Source organism: Drosophila kikkawai, chromosome 2L (genome assembly GCF_030179895.1).
Source record: "Drosophila kikkawai strain 14028-0561.14 chromosome 2L, DkikHiC1v2, whole genome shotgun sequence".
Taxonomy (NCBI): Eukaryota; Metazoa; Arthropoda; class Insecta; order Diptera; family Drosophilidae; genus Drosophila; species Drosophila kikkawai.
In genome coordinates, this window is record NC_091728.1 from 33341316 (window position 1) to 33362658 (window position 21343).

The 21343-nt window shown below is 50.8% G+C and overlaps 1 protein-coding gene across 1 annotated transcript; it reads left to right on the forward strand.

Annotated features, from left to right (window-relative positions):
- The first annotated feature begins 981 nt into the window (after nucleotides 1–981).
- On the forward strand, nucleotides 982–16595 carry LOC138928754 (serine/arginine repetitive matrix protein 2-like). The gene is made up of 5 exons (XM_070286327.1): nucleotides 982–1012; nucleotides 10285–11320; nucleotides 11434–12951; nucleotides 13045–13493; nucleotides 15691–16595. Exons 1-5 carry the CDS (start codon nucleotides 982–984, stop codon nucleotides 16593–16595), a joined length of 3939 nt encoding a protein of 1312 aa, XP_070142428.1.
- The last annotated feature ends 4748 nt before the right edge of the window (nucleotides 16596–21343 follow it).

The following is a 21343-nucleotide window of genomic DNA, read 5'->3' on the forward strand; positions in this document are numbered from 1 at the left end:
GCCCGCGCCTTCGGTCCGGATTCGCTGTCCGCGCGCTTCTGCGCTCTGCCGGCGTTTAGAGTGGGAGCCCTGGGTGGGGGGCGCGAGCTCGAGATTGTGCGGCCAGCGGGGTCCGCACCAGGGTTACCGCTTGTGGGACGAGGACGACCCTTGGGAGACGTCTGCACTGACTTCTCTGCCGAGGGCCTATCTTGGGTCGTTGGTGGAGCAGTCTGGCTTCCCTGGTCCACAACTTGGATGGCGTCACCATCAGCCCTGTCCTTGCCCTCGAGCAGCGAAAGCTCTTCCTGGAGCTCCTTAAGCCGCGCAAAGGCATTCTTCATCGACTGATTGATGCTTCGGACTTTCTGCTCGTTAACCTTGGCTAACAAGTCATCCAGTATCAATCCCATCTCCTTGATCTGTGGCTTGGGCGCCTTGATCTTTTTGCGTGGGTGGGCCGCTACAGGGGGACTAGGGGAGTCCCTTACTCTCTTTGAGGATGGGGTTGACGAGCTCGTCTCCCGACCGATGGGAACCAGGACTCTCTCCGAGTCTTGACCAGTTGCCGTGGGGCCGCCGCTAGGTGGGGTCCGCTGCAACTTGGACCGCTTTTGGCAGGCTCCCAAGTCATTGGTATCATCACTTGTCGCTGTTAAAGGAGCGCCAGCCAAGTGGGCCGCCGGAGCTACAGTGTGGGTTGGAATGTGGGTTAGGGCCTCCAGAATCCGTGCCCTTGCCGCGGGGTCAACCGCGGGTGGATTTCCACATTTGTGGCTGCCACCTGGAGTAATATTGTTATTACTCGACATTCCTGGTTTTTGCATCTTTAGCCCAATGCGGGGCTGCATTTTATACCTCCTGCCAGGTGGGTTAAAGACTGCCGGCCACTATGGCTCAGACGCAGACCAAGTAGCCGCCCAATGTGGGTCAGACGCTACATGGATTTGGAGTAGTGTGCAGCTGGTACCTGCTGCCAGGCTGGGTCCACTGCCGGCCACTATGGCGCAGACGCAGGTCACGCAGCCGCCCAGTATGAGCAGACGCTGCGTGGATTCAGTCGATGTGTGTGGTGATCGCTTCCACCAGATCGGGACGACACGCGACCACCCTCGCTGGTCGAATATTTCCCTCCGACTACGTAATGTTGGGGGTTATACCGCCCCGCCTCGGTCGCCAGAGCCCCTTTTTGGGTGTACCGCCAGGGCGGAGGGGATGGCAGTCGGTCAGATCCGTGACCTTTTCCACCATTTAGCCACGTGAGCGAACCTCAGTTTCGACGGACATAGCCAAATTCCGACTCCTTGCCAAGGACTTCGGGCTGCAGCCCGGGAATGTATGCTACGCATTTCCGCAGCGATCGTTTGCTGGAGCTTGTAGCAAGCAGCTTCTGCCACGTGTCAGGGTTTTTACCCAGTAGGTGGCGCTAATGTGCACATGTAGAGTGCAGCGGCGCTGTAGTGCTGCCACACAGCTGCATTGCGCTCGCTTCACTACACTGCACGCCAGCTGATCGGGCAATCAGCTGACGTGACCGGCACAATTTTGTGGGGGCATCCACATTATGAACCAAAGAGAGAAAGCGGCGATGGAAGAGAAGGAAGAGAAAGTTTCGGGGAAGAAAGATCCCCCCTTACCCCTAGCCGTCGTCCGTCTCGCCATAACATTGGGGCACAAAAGTGCCCACCGCGGGCGGTAGGAGCCGTGCCTCGACAGGTGAGCCTGGAGACTACCCTCACACCGCCTCCTGCGTACTGCTACCACTTTTTATTCCCCTAGGGGCACTGCCACGGCACGAGTCTTGACGGAGCACCCGCGCGGGCGTCTGCACATCGCGACTTCTCACACACACATGACGCGCGCGCATAGGTGTACCACTGCACCTGCAGCGCTCTTTTGTTTTCTCTGTCTACTCTTTTCTTATCTCGCCTAAGCTGTCGCGTTAAACTACAAATTACAATTGTACTCTCATAAACATGTATATATTTTATATAATTGTTTAATATCGCTTAAACAAAACGCTTGTTTGCTGTCGTTTGCGGGCATTCGGTCACAAACACACGAACATACATACATACATACACGTTCCAGAAGGGCTCCCGCACACAGCGCAGCCCGCCAGGAATTGCGGCGATTACCGATGTCGAGGGACACCGAAATTTCTAGGGCAGAAAACTACAGGAAAATATATATATCTTGATAAGAATATATACAGGGCATTTTATATAACCTCAAAGTTGAAACAAAAAAAAAACTTAGAATTTTTGCGAGGCACATGGTGAAAATCGGGAGAACTTAACCAAAAAGTATACCCACTCTAATAAACTCGTGGCACACGCAGAGAAAAATTTTATGTCTCAGCCGCGAAAAGATCTTAACCTATGTGACGAAGTCACAAAACCCTATATAAATATAATATAAAATAGTATATAAAAAAGATAATTTAAGGTATTTAATAAGCTAGAATTAAGCATAACTCATAACACACACCACACGCACACACCACGCACACCCTACACACTCACACACACATTTTGCGGCACGAAGCCGGAGTTACCTTGCCCAAGAAGGGCCAAATTAGATTTAAATTAAGACCGCAAGACAAGCGTATTGAAATATGATGATCCCGATCGTGCCGAAAATGTATAAGACTTTTATTTAAGTTTTCAGTTGATATTTTATTTATTGGTTTGGTTAAGTAGGAGCAGCTAAGGTGCCGCTCCAACTCTCAAAAGGTTTCTGATTTTTACAATATTCCTTAAGTTATAATTTAAACTAGGTCTCGTAGCTGCGCTGCTCGCAGGCAGCGGCAGAGAGACGGCTGCATATATATATTCTTATGTGTAAAGGAAAGTACTTATGTACCTTGGCTATGCACTCTCAGGTGGAGGCGCGAGGGGTATGCGTGTGCAGTCCGTTCGATACAAATATGCCGATGCTAGCACTTTCGGTGTGCGGGTTAAGCCATAGCGATCGGTTCATATTTCGGCCAATTAAGGTTTATGACCGGGACATTGAAATATGTAAACACTGCAATAAAGTATTACAGTGCGCACTCTTTAAGTACTCTGGGTACAGTGCGTATTCATTATGTGTGCATACTACATCTCCCTCCTTTTGAAAAATAACGTAACATAGTGAAGTTATTTTATACTTAGGTTTATAATTAATACACTTTAAATTGTTTTTTGCTATTTTTTTTTTGTTTTAGTTTTGTTTGGTTTTGTTTTTTTTTTTTTTTTTTGTGTATTTTGTAAGTGTATTAATGTGTAGATATGGGTGTGTGTTTATGAGTGTATGGCCATACTAAATGCAAATTATGAAATAAAGATTTTTAACCTATCCTTATGAACTGTTTGTGTCTTACGTTTATCATTTGATATGACTATATTATCCCTATCACCTATTTCCGTTATTACGTACGGACCGGTGTATTTAACATCTAACTTATGACCTGTTTCGTTTTTTAACAAAACCTGGTCGCCTACTGATATATCTATATCATTTACCCTATGGTCGTACAATAGTTTATTCCTATTCTTATTTGCCTCTAACATAACTCTAGCTCTTTTATAAGCTAGTTCTAATCTATACTTAGATTCCTTAGCATAGTCATCTATATTATAAAGTGGTTCTACACTATCTATGCTATTAAAATGTTTCGGTAAATTACTTGTTTTACCGAATACTAACTCATATGGACAATATGTATGTGCCATAGAGGGGGTCGTGTTAAAACAAAAGACAAAATATTGAAGCCATACGTCCCAATCAGTTTTATCAACCGATATGTAGGATCGTATGTACTCATTGAAAGTTCTGTGACTTCTTTCTATTGTTCCAACGGTCTGGTGGTGGTGTGCTGTTGATGTGATATTCTTGATATTCATATATTTGCACAAATCATCTATAACTGAATTTTTATATTCTGTTCCCATGTCCGTGATGAACGTCTTCATTGGACCGTACTTCAGAATAAAAGATTCAAATATGGCTTTAGCTACTGTATTAGCATTTTTATTCGGAATTGGTATTGCAACTAAATACTTAGTTAGATCACATATTAAAGTGACTGCATACTCGTTTCCATTTTCCGATTTTGGTAGTGGTCCGATGGTATCCACTATCACTCTATCGAATGCATTTATTGGTGTGTCAGTAATTGTAAAAGGGGTCCTTGTATGCTTAGTTATTTTAGCTTTTTGGCATTTTGGACATTTCTTTATGTACTCTTTTATGTCTTTGGACATATTTTTCCAGTAGTAGTGTCTCTGGACCTTGGCCAAGGTTTTTGTAATGCCTGTGTGACCTCCTTGTATTGGATCATCATGGAGCGTAGACAAAATTGCTTCTCTATCTGTATCATTTGATACTAGGGTCACCGGGTTGAGTAGCGCTACTCTTAATGTTTTCAGTATCTTATTGCCCATTAATTTGAAATTATCTTTTGATATTTTATCAAAGATAGTTTCCCACGGTGCCACTTTGAGTTGGCTTATATTATGTATACCGGCTTGCATTTCAAGCCTTTGGAAAAATTGACCTTGGTCGATAACTCCATTAGTATATAAATCGCTAACTTCATATCTTGCAATAATTTTCTTGCCATGTTTAAATAAACACAACATATCTTTTATATGCAAGGTCACTACTTTACGTACTTCGTCATTGTTTATGACGTCGTATACGTTGGGCTTAGAAGCTTTATTCAGAGATTGCGTTGGCAATTCTTTTTCTTTATGTTCCGCGCGGAATTTTTGTCTACTTTGATATCTTGTAGTGACTTTATTTATTGATCCAGTGATTTTTTGTAATTCTTTGATGGTTATTCTTGATAACGCATCAGCTACGTAATTATCCTTGCCCTTCAGGTATTCTACCGTAAAATCGAATTCCTCTAATTCAAGCCTCATACGTGTCAGTTTTGAACTTGGATTTACCATTGAGAACAAGTAAGTTAATGGTCTATGATCTGTTTTTATTGTAAAATGGTTGCCATAAATATATGGTCGGAAATGTTTTATAGCCCAATGAATAGCAGCTAATTCCTGCTCAGTAGTACTCTTGTTACTCTCTCCTTTAGTAAAGGATCTTGATGCGTATGCAATTGGAAGTTGGAGTCCATTATGGTTTTGAGTTAAAACCGCTCCACACGCTTGCTTACTTGCATCAGTTATTATGCAGAATTCTTTAGAAAAATCTGGATATTGTAACAAGGTTGGATTTATAAGTGCCGTTTTAAGATGATCGAAGGCATTCTGGCATTCCGATGTCCATTCGAATTTTACATCTTTTTTGCATAACCTAGTTATGTGACGAGAATAATCGGCAAAATTTTTTATAAAGCGCCTGTAGTAATTGCAAAATGCAACGAATCGTCTAGCGCTGTCCGCGTCATGCGGGACTGGATAGTTTTTTATAACATCATATTTTTTTGTCGTCAGGCAAGATTCCTTTATCAGTGCATTTATGTCCCAAAAATGTGACTTCATGCATGAAAAATGAACATTTTTCAGGATGTAACTTTAGGTTGTGTTTCCTACATGTCTCAAAAACATCAGTTAGGTTCTTGAGCATATGTTTTTCGGAACATCCTATGACTATTAAGTCATCCATATAAAGAAATGCTTGTGACGGTTCTAATCCTGAGAAAGCAATAGTCATGATTCTCTGGAATGAATTTGGGGCTATTTTCAAGCCAAATGGTAATCGCGTGAAGCGATACGAGCCATTGCTCGTTGAAAATGACGTTATATCCCTGGAACTTTTTTCAAGTTCAATTTGGTGAAAACCAGACATTAAGTCTAGGCATGAAAAATATTTAGCTCTACCTAGTTGATCTAGAATATCATCAATTCTAGGTAAAGGGAATTTATCTGACAATAATTTTTTATTAATTTGACGGTAATCAATTACTAATCGCCATTTTTTCTTGTCAGAGTCCGGCAGAGACTTCTTCGGAACTAATAAAAGTGGGCTGTTGTAAGGTGAGACTGACGGTTCGACTATTTTGTCGTCTATCAATTTTTGTACTTGGGCTTGAATTTCTTGCACTTGGCTGTGCGGACTTCTGTAGTTTTTTATGTATACGGGCTCGTCATCCTTTAGTCTAAGCTTTTGCTTGTAAAAGTTATTCGTTGTTATAGATTCGGTTTCTAGTCCGAATATGTCTGTATATCTGGTGCACAGATCTTTTAGTTGAGTTTTAAACAAAGGCGGGAAGTTTTTAATTAACTTATTCATAACGAATTCATCTCTTCCTTCGTTGTTTTCTTTTATTATATCATAATTATTAAGGGTTTCATATTTGATATTATTTAAATTTACAATTTTATTGGCATTTGTTGTATTTATTATACGGACATAAGTATTTTGGTGATCGGATATCGTGTTTGCGATATAAATTCCTTTATCAATTTCTTGATTTAATATCAGAATTTGATTTTTTGCTGTTGGAATTTGTATTTCACGGACAACTTCGGAACGAGCTGGAAGTACTGTGGCATTATTTTCACAAGTGTGAAGTATTTGCAATTCAATTGGATAATTTAAGTTGTTTGGGCGAAGAATTAGGGAGTCGCCACTTTGAGTAAAATTTAGTTGGCAATTATATTGTTTTATGAAATCTATTCCTAGTATGCCATCACTAGGTATTGGGAAATTTTGATTAACTAAATGAAAGTCGTGTGGAATAATGTATTTGCCATTAGTGAGTTCTATGCAGGCTAAACCTGTTGAAGAAATTGTGCCTTCGCCTATTCCCGATATTTCAGTGCGAATTTTATTGTTTACATGCTCAAATTTATCTATATTTTCTTTTAATATAGATATGTCTGCACCAGTATCAAGTAACAGTGTATAACATTTACCTGTTCTTTCGTTGTTAATTTTTATAAAAATGCTTAGGTTGAGATTGACTGTTTTTATTGAGCTAATTTTTTGATCTAAATATCTGAAGGGGTTTGCTGGTTTTCCGAATTGGCTTGGGCCATTCGGACATTGTTTCGATTATTTGAGTTCGACCCGTTGTTATTTCCACCGCGGTTGTATCCGCTACGGTTATTTCCTCTATAATAATTATTGTTATTATTATTATAATTATTTCGGTTGTAACCGTTATTCTGGTAATTCTGGTTATAGCCATTGTTTCGGTAGTTACCTCGGCTATTACCTCTACCGCGATAATTATTTCTGTAATTATTACCGCGATAGTTGTTACCGCTTTGCGCGTACAATATGGTATTGGCATTACCCGTCATTTCAGTACTACATTGTAGGTACTTAGTGACGGCTTCATTCATTGTTGTGAAGTTGCCAGCTTCCAGTATTGTCTTGAGTCGGCCATGCTCACAATTTTTGACCATTGTGGTGATGGCTTCCTTTGTGCTGAATTTATCAGCGTGTTCGGCTGAGAGGCCTTCATCAATATACGAAGCTTCTAAGAGCTTTCGTAAGTTGTCTATGTCGGTAGTAAATTTTTTACTTTACTGATGATTCAAATGCGCCTCCCACGATGCACTGCCAATACGGACCATGATTTTCGTTAAAATGATTCTTTATCTCCCTCGCGATGTCCTTGTTGGTGTCGTCTTCACTGATTCCCTCGATTATGTCGCTTGCGATCTCAATGGCTTCATATTGCATCATCAAGGACACACTGCAATGCCGTATTCCGATTTTTGGCCGTGACATTTGTATATTCACTTTTCTTTATTTTGTATGAAGTGAGATTGGTGGTTTAGTGTTGTAATTTTTTTTGTTATTTTATTACTTTTTTTTTTGTTATTTATGCAGGTTATCCGCAGACGGTCGCCATGAAATATGATGATCCCGATCGTGCCGAAAATGTATAAGACTTTTATTTAAGTTTTCAGTTGATATTTTATTTATTGGTTTGGTTAAGTAGGAGCAGCTAAGGTGCCGCTCCAACTCTCAAAAGTTTCTGATTTTTACAATATTCCTTAAGTTATAATTTAAACTAGGTCTCGTAGCTGCGCTGCTCGCAGGCAGCGGCAGAGAGACGGCTGCATATATATATTCTTATGTGTAAAGGAAAGTACTTATGTACCTTGGCTATGCACTCTCAGGTGGAGGCGCGAGGGGTATGCGTGTGCAGTCCGTTCGATACAAATATGCCGATGCTAGCACTTTCGGTGTGCGGGTTAAGCCATAGCGATCGGTTCATATTTCGGCCAATTAAGGTTTATGACCGGGACATTGAAATATGTAAACACTGCAATAAAGTATTACAGTGCGCACTCTTTAAGTACTCTGGGTACAGTGCGTATTCGTTATGTGTGCATACTACAGTATACATTTGTCAAAGACAGACTGTAGGGACCGCGACCGCGCTAAAGACATTTCCCCTCTTCGCTGCCGACGCAAGCCGACGCGACAGCGGCAGAGGCAGCGACATTTCCCCTCCGGGACGACAACAACGATCGTGCTTGTTTACAAGCCGATCAAAACATAAACAATTACAATAACAAAGCCGACGACAGAAAGCTGCGCTGACCGCAAAATTCCGGGCAGAATTAGGCCACAAGGGCTCTGCCCGAACTTGGCCTCTTTCACTTCTCTGGCAGCTTCGAACGCGATCGTTACGCATCTCTCCCGCCGCGGGCGGCAAGTCCTCAAAGGACACGTGGGAAAGTTCCCCAAACGACTAAGTCCCCAAAAAGGACACGCGAGTGCCCTTGCATATCCTGGCTGCAGGACACGTGTCCCAGTCCACCGACAACAGCGGGTGAGCCGGCCGAGCGCCATGTCAGGGTAGATTTCTGGAGTGTGGCGTAGGGCCAGGTTAGGGACGGCAGTCGTAGATTAGAAAAATGTAGACATAATAATTAATTAATAGAATAAAGCACAGAAACTGAAGTCAGAAAAACCTATCGCTTTCTCCCTCGCACCCGCATGAAACTCCGCGTTGTTAAAAATCATTCCTTTCCGTGACGCGCGCCAAAGTGTTCCCCTCCCGCTCACTCACTCGCCGACCTGGTGGCTGGGTTCTCCCGCCAACTTCGCGTGGCCGCTGGGCAAGCTCCGGGCCAGAGCAGCGGGACGGGAGCGGGATTTGTCGCCGCTGGGTTCTCCCGGGCACAGATCTGGCGTGGGGCATCGGGGCTGCTGGGTTTTCCAGAGCTACGAGCTCCTCGCCGCCGGCGCGTGCTCAAAGGTTTGTCCCTTTTCCCTTCCGATCTGCATCTTGCCCGCCATCGCCGCTGGGTCATCCCGGGCGGCGGAGATTTTGCCGATCGAAAGAGTCGCCGCTGCTGGGCAACCGGGCGAGCGCCGGAAACGGAGGAGCACCCGCCCATCGCCAGGGTAATCGCGTCCAAGGTTCCCATTTCATCACGTCAGATTTTTCCCCTCGAAAACGAGCCCCTTTCGCTGCTATTATTTGCCTAGAAAATTCATTAAAAATTCGGCGTCCATGTTCTGGCCGTCTCTAAAAATATAAATATTTCTGGAGAGGAATCCTGGGCCATCCTAACAGATGGCGCCCGAACAGGGACCGGTCAGGTCAGCAAGGATAATTTTTCTCAGTGGATTAAAGCCCCATTGGCCGAGAACAGAATTTTTTAGTAGAAAAATATATAAATATAAATTTTTCACGAGGGCAAAAACAGGGAAATTTAGTTTTCTAAAGGACGAGGATAGAAATTTTAATGTCAGGAAATATATTTTATAAACATACGCCAGAAATCGTAGTCAACGTCACTGCCAGCGTCAACGCCGGCAGAGGGACGCTTTGAGCAAGCACACGCACACGTGGCCCACACACATCTCCAGTTCTGCTCTGCCCGCGGCAGCAGCGTCGGCTAGCTTAAGCAGTAATATATACAGGGGACCGTCGCTAGGAGGGACACACTTCGGAAGATCAGCTCATTGAACACACTTCGAAAGACCAGCTCTTTGAATACACATCGCTCGCAGTCTCTTGAAACCATCGTTGAATATACATCGTCGCAGACCTTACACCTCAAAAGACCCACTCATCAAACTCATCGTCGTATCCTTTCACACATCGGGAAGATTTTCAAAATCCTTCAACCACGTCGAGGACACCCGCGAACCCTCAAAGAATCCTGCGAGATCCTGCCGCCGAGAACATAATAACAAATTTCATAAAAAAATAATTAATGCAAATAAATAAACGGAAACAATAAAAATTAAAATGAATCAATAAAAATTATAATAAATCAATATAATTAAAATAAATCAAAATAAAATAAATAAAATGAAAAAAAATCAAATTTAAATAAATCCAAGTAAAATAATCAAATAAAATAAATACAAATATAGGGCAGACCCTCCGACTGCGACCGAACGACCAGCGAAGACCAACGACAGAGCCACGCTCTGACCAGCGAAGACCAACGACAGAGCCACGCTCTGACCAGCGAAGACCAACGACAGAGCCACGCTCTGACCAGCGAAGGGAGCCACGCTCTAACCCACGGGACCAGCCCGCAGAGCCACGCTCTGATCAGCGAAGTACATCGACGGAGCCACGGTCCACATCCGAAGAGCCACCAACGGCACACCACTCAGAGCCACGCTCTGATCAGCGAAGCACATCGACGGAGCCACGCTCCACATCCGAAGAGCCACCAACGGCACACCACTCAGAGCCACGCTCTGATCAGCGAAGCACATCGACGGAGCCACGCTCCACATCCGAAGAGCCACCAGGGGCACCTCATGCAGAGTCACACTCTGATCAGCGAAGGACGACAACGGAGTCACACTCCACCCACGCCGAGAAGCCACAGACGACAGCCCAAGGAGAGCCACGCTGTACCCATCGAGGGCAGCCAAGGGAGCCACGCACCGAACTCGAAGACCAGCCAAGCACCTCGCCTCGAGCACAGTTTCGAGGCACAGCATCACCAGCGACGGAGAACCAGCCGCCCTGTTGGAGACAGGCTTTGCCCGTGGCAGATGCCACAGCCGCGCAACGGAATCCCTTCCGTACCTCCACAAAACGTGTCCGCTTCCAGGATCACGTCGAGGAAAAGCCGGAGCCGAGCCCGCCCCTATGCGGAACCGTCAAATCGGTGAGTCATCCCACAGAGGATCAAGTCTCATTCCAGAAGTTCTGCCAGTCGCTAGGGATGGAGCTGCAGCACACGGCGCCCTACACTCCGAGGCAGAATCCCACGGAAACGGCAAATCGAACGATCAAGACGATGATCGCCCAATACTTGGATGGAGGCCAGCAGAACGAGTGGGATCAACTCCTACCGGAGATATCTTTGGCCATAAATAGTAGTGTCTCGGACACTACCGGATTCAGCCCAGCATTCAGCCTGTCCAACGTCCCGAACCCCCTAGTGGGGTGAACATGCGTCTCTTTCCAAAAAGGCCGTAGCCGTAGCCAGCCAACCCTAGCCCACTCCATTAGGTAGGGCCAAGGGCAACCCACTAACATAATCTCCTCTGTCCTTACAGCAGCAGTCTTCAGCCAGCCTACCAAGAGGCACAACGAGCCACGCTCCCCGCAGGCAAAGCACGCCTGACACCTGCATCTACGCAGAAACACTGCCACGTCTTCGCCAGACCACCGTCGCCACAAAGGACGTTAACCACCCAGACGATGGACAGACAAGGCCATCCGCCGACTCCCGCCGCGGCGCCACAGGACACCGCATGGATGTACTGTGCGTTTGACGATCTCCTACAGGCGCTCCACGGCGCCGGCCCAAGCCAGCCGCGTCCCAGAAGCAGCCTCGTCGCTCATAGCGCCGGCCCCTTCCGGCCACGGGCTCTACCCGTCGAGGGCACCACCATCGACGACGACAACGTGGAGGAGGCGAACACCGGCAACCGCGCCGGGCCCCGTCGGCCCTCTACCGAGGGGATGCCACCACTGGCGTCCCAGCACACCAGCCCCATCGGGACATCACTGCTCCCTATGGAAGTCGCCCACCACCGTGGCGATGATGAGGAGGGAGTGAATTCGGATGAACACGCTAGACTACGGCCATCATCTGCAAGGGGAATGCCGCCCCTAGTGCCCAGGCACATCGGCCTCATTGGGCCTCAACAGGCCCCTCTGGAAGTCGTCCACCGTGACGATGACGAGGAGGAGGCCCACCAGAGCGACGACGCTGGACTCCACCCAGCACCTTTAAGGGGCATGCCGCTCCAGGCACCCCTGCGCACCGGCCACATAGGGCCGCCGGCACCCCCTCCGGAAGTTGCCCCTCTCAACGGCAACGACGAGGAGGAGGTGCCACGCGACGATCGCTTCGGACCCCTTCGGGTCAATCTCACGCCGCCCCAACGACGCGAGGCTCCATCCGGAGACCCCGCACCCGCCGCCTACGCCGAAGACGCCTGGAACCAAGCCGTCTCCCTGTCAGACGATTGGGTCAACTTCGACCGCCTGGTAGAGGACACCCTGGGCGACCTCTTCAGCACCATCGAGGACCCAGACGAGGCAGCCATAGGCCTGGACCAAAGGGGCCCACCGCACGCGGAGCCGCCGGCAACAGGCTCTCTCGGCCCTCTAGGCGCGAGGTACGACCCCGTCACCGATGACGAGGACGACATCGTTGGCACCCGTCGGAGCTACAATCCGACCGGCGAGTGCGATGGCGATAGCGACGCGACCGTCCTGTATAACCCCACCGCGGAGGACAGTCGCGACATCCGGAGGAGGCGCACCACACTGCCTCACCCCAGCACCCGCCGGACTCCGCCATATATGGGCGAAGTGGAAGCCGCCCTGGTCGAGTGCTTCGGGGAAATCCCGGAAGGCCTCATCGATTGGGGGGACACCGGCGACAACACGCCGTCAACCATCTCGGCCGAGGACGAGGACGAGGTCAGCCGGGATAGCAGCCTGCCAGACGCCTCACGACCGTCGTTTCCCGCCACCGGACCCACTGATGACGAGTCGGCATCGACCATCTCAGCCGAGGAGGACGAGACCAGCCGGGACAGCGGCAGGGCCCATGTCTCTAGGTCGCCACCCCCGCGTTGGACCCCGCCCAGCGTCGCTCAAGCCGGACCATCGCCACGGCTAAGCTGAGCACCCGTCACCGCCGGACGTGCCAGATCCCCTCCGCCCTCGTATGAGGAAATATTTGGCCTGGGACCATACCCCGGTCCTCACACCACCGCCCGATGCGCCGCGGTGACCCCCAGGCGCGATCCTCGACCACGCCTGCCCACCATTGCCGAATTGGCCGCAGAGCAGGCGCGTCGAAGAGCGGAGGACCTCCGAGAAGAACTCGACATCCCACCGGCTGTCCCACCACCCGCGGATGGTCCGCCACCACCGACCCCACGCCGCGGAGCACGGCGCCGGAGCGCACCATGGGCAGACAGCCCGCCCAGCTCATCCGACGAGTCATCGTTGGACACCGACGAGGGAGCTCCCCGCTGGGTACCGGCACCAGCAGAGTGGACCACGCCCAACGGCACATTGCCGGCAGCCCTGCTTCGCCGGATACACGGACGCCTGGCGGTAGGAGGAGGAGGGAAACCAGCGTTTCCGAGTCCAGGTGAACCGGAGCGGAAGGGTTATCGTCACTCTCATGCCTTCCCGAAGATAGGGTGGAGTGTGACGAAGTCACAAAACCCACACCACACGCACACACCACGCGCACCCTACACACTCACACACACATTTTGCGGCACGAAGCCGGAGTTACCTTGCCCAAGAAGGGCCAAATTAGATTTAAAATAAGACCGCAAGACAAGCGTATACATTTGTCAAAGACAGACTGTAGGGACCGCGACCGCGCTAAAGACATTTCCCCTCTTCGCTGCCGACGCAAGCCGACGCGACAGCGGCAGAGGCAGCGACATTTCCCCTCCGGGACGACAACAACGATCGTGCTTGTTTACAAGCCGATCAAAACATAAACAATAACAATAACAAAGCCGACGACAGAAAGCTGCGCTGCCCGCAAAATTACGGGCAGAATTAGGCCACAAGGGCTCTGCCCGAACTTGGCCTCTTTCACTTCTCTGGCAGCTTCGAACGCGATCGTTACGCATCTCTCCCGCCGCGGGCGGCAAGTCCTCAAAGGACACGTGGGAAAGTTCCCAAACGACTAAGTCCCAAAAAGGACACGCGAGTGCCCTTGCATATCCTGCCTGCAGGACACTTGTCCCAGTCCACCGACAACAGCGGGTGAGCCGGCCGAGTGCCATGTCAGGGTAGATTTCTGGAGTGTGGCGTAGGGCCAGGTTAGGGACGGCAGTCGTAGATTAGAAAAATGTAGACATAATAATTAATTAATAGAATAAAGCACAGAAACTGAAGTCAGAAAAACCTATCGCTTTCTCCCTCGCACCCGCATGAAACTCCGCGTTGTTAAAAATCATTCCTTTCCGTGACGCGCGCCAAAGTGTTCCCCTCCCGCTCACTCACTCGCCGACCTGGTGGCTGGGTTCTCCCGCACCAACTTCGCGTGGCCGCTGGGCAAGCTCCGAGCCAGAGCAGCGGGACGGGAGCGGGATTTGTCGCCGCTGGGTTCTCCCGGGCACAGATCTGGCGTGGGGCATCGGGGCTGCTGGGTTTTCCAGAGCTACGAGCTCCTCGCCGCCGGCGCGTGCTCAAAGGTTTGTCCCTTTTCCCTTCCGATCTGCATCTTGCCCGCCATCGCCGCTGGGTCATCCCGGGCGGCGGAGATTTTGCCGATCGAAAGAGTCGCCGCTGCTGGGCAACCGGGCGAGCGCCGGAAACGGAGGAGCACCCGCCCATCGCCAGGGTAATCGCGTCCAAGGTTCCCATTTCATCACGTCATATTTTTCCCCTCGAAAACGAGCCCCTTTCGCTGCTATTATTTGCCTAGAAAATTCATTAAAAATTCGGCGTCCATGTTCTGGCCGTCTCTAAAAATATAAATATTTCTGGAGAGGAATCCTGGGCCATCCTAACAGATGGCGCCCGAACAGGGACCGGTCAGGTCAGCAAGGATAATTTTTCTCAGTGGATTAAAGCCCCATTGGCCGAGAACAGAATTTTTTAGTAGAAAAATATATAAATATAAATTTTTCACGAGGGCAAAAACAGGGAAATTTAGTTTTCTAAAGGACGAGGATAGAAATTTTAATGTCAGGAAATATATTTTATAAACATACGCCAGAAATCGTAGTCAACGTCACTGCCAGCGTCAACGCCGGCAGAGGGACGCTTTGAGCAAGCACACGCACACGTGGCCCACACACATCTCCAGTTCTGCTCTGCCCGCGGCAGCAGCGTCGGCTAGCTTAAGCAGTAATATATACAGGGGACCGTCGCTAGGAGGGACACACTTCGGAAGATCAGCTCATTGAACACACTTCGAAAGACCAGCTCTTTGAATACACATCGCTCGCAGTCTCTTGAAACCATCGTTGAATATACATCGTCGCAGACCTTACACCTCAAAAGACCCACTCATCAAACTCATCGTCGTATCCTTTCACACATCGGGAAGATTTTCAAAATCCTTCAACCACGTCGAGGACACCCGCGAACCCTCAAAGAATCCTGCGAGATCCTGCCGCCGAGAACATAATAACAAATTTCATAAAAAAATAATTAATGCAAGTAAATAAACGGAAACAATAAAAATTAAAATGAATCAATAAAAATTAAAATAAATCAATATAATTAAAATAAATCAAAATAAAATAAATAAAATGAAAAAAAAATCAAATTTAAATAAATCCAAGTAAAATAATCAAATAAAATAAATACAAATATAGGGCAGACCCTCCGACTGCGACCGAACGACCAGCGAAGACCAACGACAGAGCCACGCTCTGACCAGCGAAGACCAACGACAGAGCCACGCTCTGACCAGCGAAGACCAACGACAGAGCCACGCTCTGACCAGCGAAGGGAGCCACGCTCTAACCCACGGGACCAGCCCGCAGAGCCACGCTCTGATCAGCGAAGTACATCGACGGAGCCACGGTCCACATCCGAAGAGCCACCAACGGCACACCACTCAGAGCCACGCTCTGATCAGCGAAGCACATCGACGGAGCCACGCTCCACATCCGAAGAGCCACCAACGGCACACCACTCAGAGCCACGCTCTGATCAGCGAAGCACATCGACGGAGCCACGCTCCACATCCGAAGAGCCACCAACGGCACACCACTCAGGGGCACCTCATGCAGAGTCACACTCTGATCAGCGAAGGACGACAACGGAGTCACACTCCACCCACGCCGAGAAGCCACAGACGACAGCCCAAGGAGAGCCACGCTGTACCCATCGAGGGCAGCCAAGGGAGCCACGCACCGAACTCGAAGACCAGCCAAGCACCTCGCCTCGAGCACAGTTTCGAGGCACAGCATCACCAGCGACGGAGAACCAGCCGCCCTGTTGGAGACAGGCTTTGCCCGTGGCAGATGCCACAGCCGCGCAACGGAATCCCTTCCGTACCTCCACAAAACGTGTCCGCTTCCAGGATCACGTCGAGGAAAAGCCGGAGCCGAGCCCGCCCCTATGCGGAACCGTCAAATCGGTGAGTCATCCCACAGAGGATCAAGTCTCATTCCAGAAGTTCTGCCAGTCGCTAGGGATGGAGCTGCAGCACACGGCGCCCTACACTCCGAGGCAGAATCCCACGGAAACGCAAATCGAACGATCAAGACGATGATCGCCCAATACTTGGATGGAGGCCAGCAGAACGAGTGGGATCAACTCCTACCGGAGATATCTTTGGCCATAAATAGTAGTGTCTCGGACACTACCGGATTCAGCCCAGCATTCAGCCTGTCCAACGTCCCGAACCCCCTAGTGGGGTGAACATGCGTCTCTTTCCAAAAAGGCCGTAGCCGTAGCCAGCCAACCCTAGCCCACTCCATTATGTAGGGCCAAGGGCAACCCACTAACATAATCTCCTCTGTCCTTACAGCAGCAGTCTTCAGCCAGCCTACCAAGAGGCACAACGAGCCACGCTCCCCGCAGGCAAAGCACGCCTGACACCTGCATCTACGCAGAAACACTGCCACGTCTTCGCCAGACCACCGTCGCCACAAAGGACGTTAACCACCCAGACGATGGACAGACAAGGCCATCCGCCGACTCCCGCCGCGGCGCCACAGGACACCGCATGGATGTACTGTGCGTTTGACGATCTCCTACAGGCGCTCCACGGCGCCGGCCCAAGCCAGCCGCGTCCCAGAAGCAGCCTCGTCGCTCATAGCGCCGGCCCCTTCCGGCCACGGGCTCTACCCGTCGAGGGCACCACCATCGACGACGACAACGTGGAGGAGGCGAACACCGGCAACCGCGCCGGGCCCCGTCGGCCCTCTACCGAGGGGATGCCACCACTGGCGTCCCAGCACACCAGCCCCATCGGGACATCACTGCTCCCTATGGAAGTCGCCCACCACCGTGGCGATGATGAGGAGGGAGTGAATTCGGATGAACACGCTAGACTACGGCCATCATCTGCAAGGGGAATGCCGCCCCTAGTGCCCAGGCACATCGGCCTCATTGGGCCTCAACAGGCCCCTCTGGAAGTCGTCCACCGTGACGATGACGAGGAGGAGGCCCACCAGAGCGACGACGCTGGACTCCACCCAGCACCTTTAAGGGGCATGCCGCTCCAGGCACCCCTGCGCACCGGCCACATAGGGCCGCCGGCACCCCCTCCGGAAGTTGCCCCTCTCAACGGCAACGACGAGGAGGAGGTGCCACGCGACGATCGCTTCGGACCCCTTCGGGTCAATCTCACGCCGCCCCAACGACGCGAGGCTCCATCCGGAGACCCCGCACCCGCCGCCTACGCCGAAGACGCCTGGAACCAAGCCGTCTCCCTGTCAGACGATTGGGTCAACTTCGACCGCCTGGTAGAGGACACCCTGGGCGACCTCTTCAGCACCATCGAGGACCCAGACGAGGCAGCCATAGGCCTGGACCAAAGGGGCCCACCGCACGCGGAGCCGCCGGCAACAGGCTCTCTCGGCCCTCTAGGCGCGAGGTACGACCCCGTCACCGATGACGAGGACGACATCGTTGGCACCCGTCGGAGCTACAATCCGACCGGCGACTGCGATGGCGATAGCGACGCGACCGTCCTGTATAACCCCACCGCGGAGGACAGTCGCGACATCCGGAGGAGGCGCACCACACTGCCTCACCCCAGCACCCGCCGGACTCCGCCATATATGGGCGAAGTGGAAGCCGCCCTGGTCGAGTGCTTCGGGGAAATCCCGGAAGGCCTCATCGATTGGGGGGACACCGGCGACAACACGCCGTCAACCATCTCGGCCGAGGACGAGGACGAGGTCAGCCGGGATAGCAGCCTGCCAGACGCCTCACGACCGTCGTTTCCCGCCACCGGACCCACTGATGACGAGTCGGCATCGACCATCTCAGCCGAGGAGGACGAGACCAGCCGGGACAGCGGCAGGGCCCATGTCTCTAGGTCGCCACCCCCGCGTTGGACCCCGCCCAGCGTCGCTCAAGCCGGACCATCGCCACGGCTAAGCTGAGCACCCGTCACCGCCGGACGTGCCAGATCCCCTCCGCCCTCGTATGAGGAAATATTTGGCCTGGGACCATACCCCGGTCCTCACACCACCGCCCGATGCGCCGCGGTGACCCCCAGGCGCGATCCTCGACCACGCCTGCCCACCATTGCCGAATTGGCCGCAGAGCAGGCGCGTCGAAGAGCGGAGGACCTCCGAGAAGAACTCGACATCCCACCGGCTGTCCCACCACCCGCGGATGGTCCGCCACCACCGACCCCACGCCGCGGAGCACGGCGCCGGAGCGCACCATGGGCAGACAGCCCGCCCAGCTCATCCGACGAGTCATCGTTGGACACCGACGAGGGAGCTCCCCGCTGGGTACCGGCACCAGCAGAGTGGACCACGCCCAACGGCACATTGCCGGCAGCCCTGCTTCGCCGGATACACGGACGCCTGGCGGTAGGAGGAGGAGGGAAACCAGCGTTTCCGAGTCCAGGTGAACCGGAGCGGAAGGGTTATCGTCACTCTCATGCCTTCCCGAAGATAGGGTGGAGTGTGACGAAGTCACAAAACCCACACCACACGCACACACCACGCGCACCCTACACACTCACACACACATTTTGCGGCACGAAGCCGGAGTTACCTTGCCCAAGAAGGGCCAAATTAGATTTAAAATAAGACCGCAAGACAAGCGTATACATTTGTCAAAGACAGACTGTAGGGACCGCGACCGCGCTAAAGACATTTCCCCTCTTCGCTGCCGACGCAAGCCGACGCGACAGCGGCAGAGGCAGCGACATTTCCCCTCCGGGACGACAACAACGATCGTGCTTGTTTACAAGCCGATCAAAACATAAACAATAACAATAACAAAGCCGACGACAGAAAGCTGCGCTGCCCGCAAAATTACGGGCAGAATTAGGCCACAAGGGCTCTGCCCGGACTTGGCCTCTTTCACTTCTCTGGCAGCTTCGAACGCGATCGTTACGCATCTCTCCCGCCGCGGGCGGCAAGTCCTCAAAGGACACGTGGGAAAGTTCCCAAACGACTAAGTCCCAAAAAGGACACGCGAGTGCCCTTGCATATCCTGCCTGCAGGACACTTGTCCCAGTCCACCGACAACAGCGGGTGAGCCGGCCGAGTGCCATGTCAGGGTAGATTTCTGGAGTGTGGCGTAGGGCCAGGTTAGGGACGGCAGTCGTAGATTAGAAAAATGTAGACATAATAATTAATTAATAGAATAAAGCACAGAAACTGAAGTCAGAAAAACCTATCGCTTTCTCCCTCGCACCCGCATGAAACTCCGCGTTGTTAAAAATCATTCCTTTCCGTGACGCGCGCCAAAGTGTTCCCCTCCCGCTCACTCACTCGCCGACCTGGTGGCTGGGTTCTCCCGCACCAACTTCGCGTGGCCGCTGGGCAAGCTCCGAGCCAGAGCAGCGGGACGGGAGCGGGATTTGTCGCCGCTGGGTTCTCCCGGGCACAGATCTGGCGTGGGGCATCGGGGCTGCTGGGTTTTCCAGAGCTACGAGCTCCTCGCCGCCGGCGCGTGCTCAAAGGTTTGTCCCTTTTCCCTTCCGATCTGCATCTTGCCCGCCATCGCCGCTGGGTCATCCCGGGCGGCGGAGATTTTGCCGATCGAAAGAGTCGCCGCTGCTGGGCAACCGGGCGAGCGCCGGAAACGGAGGAGCACCCGCCCATCGCCAGGGTAATCGCGTCCAAGGTTCCCATTTCATCACGTCAGATTTTTCCCCTCGAAAACGAGCCCCTTTCGCTGCTATTATTTGCCTAGAAAATTCATTAAAAATTCGGCGTCCATGTTCTGGCCGTCTCTAAAAATATAAATATTTCTGGAGAGGAATCCTGGGCCACTGAGGTTTACCCCGGCCTAAGACACATCCTTACACCTAAAACGAGAGGTTATCAGATCACATGACCAGAAAAAAAAAAAAACACGTGAGGAAACACACGTGAGCCAAGAAATCGAAACGAGCAGAGAAAGAGAGAGAGCGAGAGCGAAAAGCCCTCTAGGTAGCCAAGTCAGGTCGCGAGAATTTCAAAAGCACGAGGTAGGGAAAAGCTAACATAAATTCCCCACAGCGCAGCCATTTTGTTTTCGCCCTTCACTCTAATCGTCGTCTTCCTCACACCAATAAGAGTCCATCGAGTACAGTCAACGGGATCCCATCGTTTTTCTTTTCATCCAACCGTCGTCGAGGCAACAAGTACAGCCGCAGTTCTTTTTCAACGGAAAAAAAAAAATCGTCGTGGAAAAATTTATCAAGTTTCAATCACCGTCGAATAAATACCTAAATCACAATTTCAAGCTCGAATCGCCGTCGAATAAATACCTAAATCACCGTCGAGGAAACCTGAAGAAATAAATCGCCGTTTTACATCGAATTTGTGGTCAACCTAGTTGCACGTGGGCATTGAGTAAATTTTCTGTGGCAAATAAAATCCAATATTTCACTGAAGATTTTTTTCCAACCAGTTCAAACGTCGCCTGACCCTCGCCTGAAATATTTCTCTCGACCTATCGAAATTTTTCTTGTCGTTTGCCATTTGACTAATTATTTCACAGCAATATGGGCGCGCATTGGATTTCGTATCTGCGGAAGCGAGAACTGGAGGCGATTTTGAAGGAGTTTTCCTTTGAAGCAACCGGAACAGTCGAGGAAATGAGGAGCCGGTTGGCCGCATTTAATAATCGGGACGATCATGTACTGGAGATAGCCGAACGACTGCAGCAATGCGAGGCGGAAATCACAGCCGCATTAACTGAGAGTAAACAACGTACACCGAGTCCGAATCCACACCCACCGGGTCCAACGCAGCTTCAGATGCCAACACAGGAAGGCAGAGGTGCCGCCACTACAGTCGGAGACATGGAGGCCAACCCGGTCAGACGGGACATTTTTCC

Coding starts and splice junctions, on each gene's coding strand:
- LOC138928754 (XM_070286327.1), top strand. CDS start 982: ATGGCGCAGACGCAGGTCACGCAGCCGCCCA. Junction 11,321..11,433: donor GTCCCGAACCCCCTAGTGGG/GTGAACATGCGT, acceptor CTGTCCTTACAG/CAGCAGTCTTCAGCCAGCCT. Junction 12,952..13,044: donor GGCAGGGCCCATGTCTCTAG/GTCGCCACCCCC, acceptor CGGACGTGCCAG/ATCCCCTCCGCCCTCGTATG.